This window comes from Rhinopithecus roxellana, chromosome 7, assembly GCF_007565055.1.
Source record: "Rhinopithecus roxellana isolate Shanxi Qingling chromosome 7, ASM756505v1, whole genome shotgun sequence".
NCBI lineage: Eukaryota > Metazoa > Chordata > Mammalia > Primates > Cercopithecidae > Rhinopithecus > Rhinopithecus roxellana.
Genome location: NC_044555.1, coordinates 19,160,852 through 19,168,546, shown reverse-complemented (window position 1 = coordinate 19,168,546; position 7,695 = coordinate 19,160,852). Strand labels below are relative to the sequence as shown.

At 36.8% G+C, this 7,695-nt stretch overlaps 1 protein-coding gene across 9 annotated transcripts in view; it reads left to right on the top strand.

Annotated features, from left to right (window-relative positions):
• The first annotated feature begins 3,126 nt into the window (after positions 1 to 3,126).
• LOC104679141 overlaps positions 3,127 to 7,695 on the top strand; it is a 123,833-nt gene continuing 119,264 nt past the window's right edge. For 5 of the 9 annotated variants that reach the window (XR_004058345.1, XR_004058344.1, XR_004058342.1 and 2 more), the window contains exons 1-2: positions 3,132 to 3,482; positions 5,944 to 6,080. Coding sequence is in view for 1 of the 9 variants with exons in the window: in XM_030933898.1 (XP_030789758.1) it covers positions 5,962 to 6,080 (119 nt within the window). In the remaining 8 variants the exon portion in view is untranslated. Of the gene's footprint in view, positions 3,483 to 5,943; positions 6,081 to 7,695 lie in introns of all 9 variants that reach the window. The other 4 variants (XR_004058349.1, XR_004058347.1, XM_030933898.1 and 1 more) reach the window with 3 other exon arrangements.

Here is a 7,695-nt window from a genome sequence, read left to right as displayed (position 1 = left end):
ACTGCTCGGGTGATGGGTGCACCAAAATCTCACAAATCACCACTAAATAACTTACTCATGTAACTAAATGCCACCTGTTCCCCAAAACACCTATAGAAATAAGAAAATTTAAAAATTAAAAAAATTTTAAAAAGAAAAGCTAATTTTCAAAAGAAATCAAATTAATCAACCAACTTCTCAATTTAAAAAACTAAATGAAAACAGTTTACTATCACTCAGAGGTGGGTTTAGTTTTCTTTTCTATTGTCATCTTTTGAGCATTGTAAGTTATGAAAGAGAGTTGGAGCTATAGCACTTCTCAAATAGGCCTCTATGTTCCTTCAACCTAACAGTGCCCTCTTCTGGCTTCATGATTCACATCCAGCTGATTCATTGATGTTGAAAAAATGTTTAACGTGAAGATGATGGGAAGAAAACCTGTTTTGAAACCTGGAATAACAAAGGTTTTAGGTCTCCTTTTTTTTTTTTTTTTTTTTTTTTTTTTTTTTTGAGGCGGAGTCTCGCTCTGTCGCCCGGACTGGAGTGCAGTGGCCGGATCTCAGCTCACTGCAAGCTCCGCCTCCCGGGTTTGCGCCATTCTCCCGCCTCAGCCTCCCGAGTAGCTGGGACTACAGGCGCCCGCCACCTCGCCCGGCTAGTTTTTTGTATTTTTAGTAGAGACGGGGTTTCACTGTGTTAGCCAGGATGGTCTCGATCTCCTGACCTCGTGATCCGCCCGTCTCGGCCTCCCAAAGTGCTGGGATTACAGGCTTGAGCCACCGCGCCCGGCCTTAGGTCTCCTTTTTAATATAATGAAAACAAACAAAATTCCAGTTGCAAGTATAATGGTGATTTCCAGCAGCTGGAAGGAGGGTAAAATGGAGAGTTGTTTGATAGGTATGGAAAAGTTCTGGAGATTGGTTGTACAACAATGAGAATATACTTTACCTTATTGAACTGTACATTTAAAAAATGTTAAGATGGTAAAGTTTATATTATGTATGCTTTACCACAAAGCATAAAAACAAACAAACAAATAAACAAATAAATAAATAAATAAATCTAATTGTGGTATAAATAGTCCATGTTGATAGAAGCAGCTCTAAGTTGGGACTGTTTTCACCTCAAGTCAAATGTTTACCATAAATTAAACCTAGCTGGAGTTGATAAAATTTTTAATTCCTGTTACTTTACTAACTAGGCACATATTTCTCTAAATTTGCTAAAATTATCGCTACTGAACAACTTAATTGCAACTCTTAATGTCTTTAGTCTTGAAGATTTAGAGACCTATGTAAAAAGACTATGAAATTGTTACTTCATTTACTTTAATAAATAATAAAATATTCTTCAGTTTCTAAAAATGAAGACTCCAAGGTCTGACTTGTATATCTGAGTGGAAGGCATAACATTTCACTGAGATGAAAGAAAAAAAAAACTAGGAAAGGAGCAAATTTGGTGGATTAAGGATAGACCAATGGTTCTCAACTGGGGACAATTGTGTACCCCAGGGGACATCTGGCAATGTTTGGAAATCTTTTCGGTTATCACAACTCGAGGAGTATGGAGTAGTACTGGCATATAGTTGGTAGAGGCTTAGCTTAGGACATTGCTAAATGGTAAACTCTGGCCACCACTACAAAGATTGATTTGGGCTCAAATGTCAATAGCACCAAGGTTGAGAAACTGGGTTAGAATCTTCTTCGCTGACTTTGACCACTCTTTCTCAGCATTTGCAGCAGACTTCTTTTCTTCTATCTGTCTCTAATTACTCAATATTCTGTTTTTAGCTCAATTATCTTTTCTTTAGATTTTCTCTTGGGAATATCATCCATTCTCTTATCTTTAACTATCACCTCTATGTTGCTGACTCCCACATCAGCATGTCTAGTTCCAACTACTCTTCTAGCTCTAAAATATTGCCTCTCTCAATACCTCCCTCACATCTTTTCATTAAGCTACAGCTACATCTGACTTTTCTGACTTTATTAGTAGCATTTGGTACAAAACCACGGGGTCATTTATTTCCCAAATTTTTAGAGTACCTAATTTGTGTAAAGGGCTGTGCTGGTTACTTGGAGGAAGGTAGAAGGGTGGAGATAAGAGATAGTTATAGTAGTAAATGCTTTACATGTATTATCCCTGGTTATGGAAACACTTTTGCAAGGAAAAAAATTATGGCCTGGAAACCAAAGTTCCAGGAATTTAAATAATTATTTAAAGAGCTCAGAGCTTGTAAACAGCAGAGTTTAATAGGCACTTCTACTCTGGCATTAAGGACTAAGCTCTCTCCATTTAAAACAACAAAAAACAAACAAACAAAAAACACTGAGGACAAAGCTGAAAAAGTGTGATCTAGTTTGTCCATAGCTAAAGGGAGACGGATGTGTAGGCTATTTTAATAATGAAGGTCTAAGAAGTTCCAGAAGCCTTTTCTTCTGAGACACGTGGTACTTTCTTCTGGTTACCATAAATCATAGAATATAACATATCATCAATGGTAAGATGGGTCATTATTTTCCATACCTACAAGAAAGGAAAAAAAAGCTGCCAACTAAAGTATAGTGTACCATCAATTGTTAGGTCGCAGAGATTTCCTAGATATTCAAATTTGGGGAAAAATATAGTAAGCCTTCAAAAATTACAAATTTACTTAAAAAATAAAGAAAAAATGATTTTAGATTCTATGACATACGGTGAATTCGTTTTCCACATTCAATTTCCATGGTTAGTGCTAGTGTGCTATTCTGCACTCTAGTCAACTTACATGTTTGCATATTTCTTTTTAAATGTTTGTAGCTATTTTCATAGCTCTGTGATGTGCATCTGCAGCTGGCTTGTAAAGCTCTTCAATAATTTCTTTGGTCACCGCCCACCCCCGCGTCCCTCCCACACATATAAGCCATTCAGAGTTTACCACTTAAAGGTAAACTGGAATTTCTTCTCATCTTAAAATTGCATAAATTATATTAAATTCTCAATAAATTTATTTACATTTGGTAGGGGTGGGGCGCGATGGAAAAACACTATATTAAATAACAACATCGGTTTTTAACACCCATCCTAATAGAAACGTTAAAATAGAATGGGGTAGGGAGGAGGGGTGGAGGCGGAGAAGGGATGTACGTCTCAGGATACAGGAAATACGGTAAGAGCGAAACAGGAGGAAGCCAGCTCTGTGCCTGGAGGGGACCCGCCGCCATCTCAGGTCTCTTGGCTTTGCCAGGGCCCACCGGAGAAAACTGACGCCCCGTTTCTATAATCCTTATGGGAGACCAACCTTGTGCCTCCGGGAGATCCACTCTCCCACCTGGAAACGCACGGGAAGCCAAGCCTCCAAAAAAGCGCTGCCTCCTCGCTCCGCGTTGGGATTATCCGGAAGGAACTCCCAACGGAGGTAGTACCACTCTACCCTCCGCACCTCCTCCTGCATCAGCCGGCCTGAAGTCGCACCCTCCTCCTCCGGAGAAGTAGAGAAATACATTTCTCCCACCCTAAACCAGGTCAGATTGTTTCTCATCTAGGGCATCTAGGCTCTTTGAAACTTATTTATGCATTCTCACAGATATCCTTCCCCTTTTCCCTGTTTTTTCCATGATTTCAAAATAGAAAGAATAACATGCAGGGATTAAGCAGCTCTTTCACGAAATACGCTTGAGTGAAATGATGGATATTTAATGACGTTAAATAATTATTTTTAATATTTCAGATGAAATACTTGTAGTTACATTTTCTAAGAAATAGACTTGAATCTTCTGATTTGCTTGAAAGTCAGTCATTGGTGTCAAGGTGGAGGGAAGGTGTAATAAAAATGTTCATGAGTTGATAATTTAAAGCTGGATGATGTATATGTGGGAATTTATTATATTATTCTCTCTACTTTTGCGTGCCTTGGAGAAATTTTGTATTTAAAAAAAAATACCTGGTTCAAGACCAGTAACAAGCATCTATTGAAGGCCAGCCTTACGAAGTGTATGTCTTTCTCTGTGTAAGGCAGGAGAGTTGAATAATTTTTTTTAAAAAAGCAACAATGTGATAGTCAAATCCAAGTGCCATAATGTTTGCTTGTTCAAGGTATTCAGGAAGGATGGAGGATGGACAAGTCACTGCCTGGTAGTAATCATGAGCTATCAAAAAGGAGGGGGTGGGGCAGACTCGGTGGCTCACGCCTATAATCCTAGCATTTTGGGATGCTGAGGCGAGCGATCAGGTCAGGAGTTCGAGACCAGCCTGGCCAACAGGGTGAAACCTCGTCTCTACTAAAGTTAGAAAAATTAGCCAGACGTGATGGTAGACGCCTGTAATATCAGCAGCTCTGGAGGCTAAGGCAGGACAGTCGCTTGAACCTGGAAGGCAGTGGTTACAGTGAGCCGAGATCGTGCCATTGCTCTCCAGCCTGGGAGACAATAGCAAAAAACTACGTCTCAAAAAAAAAAAAAAAAAAAAAAAAAAGAAGGAGGAACTTTGGGTGGGCCTTAAAGGTTGAGTGACATCTGCCATGTGGAGGGGCAGGGAATGCTTTTCAGTCCGAGGGTTTCCAGAGAAAAGGCAGAATTCTTCTGGAAACAGCTTGGCTATAATTTTGAATCTACAAGAAGGACTTAGGAGGTGAAGATAAAGTGCTTCAGGGCCTTAAATGTTATGCTGAGCATATACTTCATTCCAATATCCATCAAGCGATACTATTTGTATTTTAAGATTCCTATTCTTACTATCAGAAAAGGAATCTCTGATATTTAGATGAACTTTATAGAATGCAAAATATAAAACTGAATCTGACCCAAGTTTTATAAATCCTTTTAATTCAAAGGAGAGAAGCATCTTTTTTTCATTCTTGCAGTAAACCTTTATGAAGCCCTTGCAATGGGTAGGAATTATTCTGAGAGATATAGGGGATGGATGGCCAAGGCCTAGTACATAATAGGAGTGAAACAGATATTTCAATAAATAAATCAATGAATGATGGGACAACATTGGTGACCAAAGAAGTTTTACACATTGGGTTCGTTGGTAATGCCTAGAAAAAAAAAAAAATAGAGCTCTATTTTACTTGAAAGCATCTCCCTGTGATTCCATACAGCTTTACTGCTCACATGTTTACAAACTCTATTCAAAGGGGTAGTGGAGTGGAGGGTTGCAGGGTGTAGGGAGAATATTGCGCAGATAGAAAACAAAAGAGCAGCCCCAGGCACAGTGGCTCACGCCTGTAATCCCAGCACTTTGTGACGCCGAGGTGGGCAGATCACTTGAGGTCAGGAGTTCGAGACCAGCCTGGCCAATATGGCGAAACCCGTCTCTACTAAAAGTAAAAAAAAAAAAAAAAAAAAAAAAAATTAGCCGGGCATTGTGGTGTGTGCCTGTAATCTCAGCTACTCGGCATGCTGAGGCAGGAGAATCGCTTGAACCCAGGAGGTTGCAGTGAGCTGAGATCGTGCCACTGCACTCCAGCCTCAGTGACACAGCAGGACTCTGGGCAAAAAAATAAATAAATACACAATTTAAAAATATATAAAGAAAAAAGAAAATAAAAGAACAAAACAATAAGTGCAAGAACTACATAATTTCCCCTCCAAGTCATTCAAATCACTGAAAATTGTAATAATAGCCAATATTTACTAAAGATTTATGTGCCAGTTTTCTAAAGGGCTTTGCATGTTATCATTTATTTAATCATAACTCTACTAGAGAAGTTTGTATAGGCCAAGGGAAGTCATATGACTTGCCACAAGTTACACAGCACAAAGTGGCTGAGCTGAGCTTTGAACCCAGAACATTTGATTCCAGAGTTTATGCTCTAAACTGCTATATAATACATCCCTTCTAAAACTTTGTATACAACTGTTTTATAGGAATATGTCATTGAAATTGAGGTAGGGGAAGGATAATGATTTGAGGAGACCAGGGGACAAAGAGATGGACAAAAACAGAAAAAATGATGTCACAATATTTTTTATTATTTTTCAGTCTTTGAGCGATTGCAGTATGACTCCATTTCCCTGGTGCATTCATATAATAGTTCACCTGGTGAAAATAATGAAGACTATTTACAATGCTACCCTGCTTTTTCTGATGTCCTACACCTGGAAGTTGTGCTTTTTGAGGTAATCTCTTTACCAAAAATTATTCAGAGGAGGAAGAGAAAAAAACTAGTTGGTTTTGACACATTTAAAAGTAGCCAAACAAAACATAAAAAGATAGCAGCAAATGATAAAATTGAAACTGTATTCTACATTATATGAAAACATATTCATAATAATAGTGTAATCTGAAGAAATGCTTTGTTAGATTCACTTGTAATTACCTTATAGTTTCTATTATTACTGTGAAATATGCCATCTTTTTAACTATATCTTCTAATTGCTTCTAGTAAATGGGAATATGATTAATATTTTTGTATATTGATTTTATATGCTGTAACCTTCTTAAATTCTATTTATTCTAATAATTTATAGATTTTCTTGGATTATCTGTTAATTAATTATATTTTGAATCATGACAGTTTCTTTCCAATATTTCTTTAGCTTGTATTACTGTGCTAGCTAGGATCTTCAGTACAAAGAGGAACAATAGCATTGGTAGAGGATTTCCTTATTTTGTTCCTAAATTCTACAAAAGTTTCACCTTTTTTAGTAGATTGTCTTTCTCAAGTTAAGAACTTTTCTTACATTCCTAGCTTGCTGAGAGGTTTTATTACAAATATTATGAAGTCTTTTCCCGTCTATAGGTACTGCCATGTTCATATCCTTTTTTTCACCATTAATATCACACTGTGACCATGAGATAAATTACAGTAATCAATTTTCTAATGTATTTCTTGCTTTTGCTTTCATCAAGCCTCATCATTGGATATTTTGTTTCCTATTTTAATCATTTTGACTTTTATTTTTATATTGAACTTTCTTCTACTTTGCTTTTGTTGTTCTTTTTCTAATTTATTGAGTTGGATCTTTAGCTTCTTAATTTTCAATGTTCTTCTGTAAAATAAGAATTTAGAACTATAAATTTTCTTCTACCACTTTAGAAATATTTTGCAGGCTTTTATATATAGTATTTTTATCATTCAACATTTATTATTTTTAAATGTCTCTTATAATTTTTTTGACCCATGGGGTTTTTTTTCAACTTCAAATCATATGGGATTCCTCTTTTAAAAATTATATTATGAAATCATTACTCCCATTCTAGTTTAATTTTATCTTTTTTTCTGCTTTAATTTTTTTTATATCTATAGACTTTATTATGTGTTCCTTATATAGTCATCTGGTATGTTTAAAGAGTGAGCAATCATTTAAAAGGAAATATGGTCATAACTGATTGAAGTAATAAAATCCTGAAACTAAATAACTCATAATTCATTGCACAACATATATTAGATTTCATTACATCAGTATATAGCTTAGTAGTAAGGTCTCCTAATGGCCATAAACCTCTAAGGTGTTGTCATCCTGAAAAATGAAGGAGGAGAGAGAGTTGGTGGGGTGCTAAATGGAGAAATCTTCCATAGTGCTGGTGCGATGTATCCTAAGTTGTAAAGTTATAGGGCATCCACCTAGTGGCAGAATTTCATGCCTTAAAGGGACTTGTTTTCCAAAGAGCAATGTGTCTTGTTCACTTTCTAACCATCCCTCTCTGATGCTATCCTTCCTAAAATCCATGCCTCCTCCCATACAGTGTAAACCCATCTGCTTTTCATCCATCAGTCTGTCAAGGATTTGG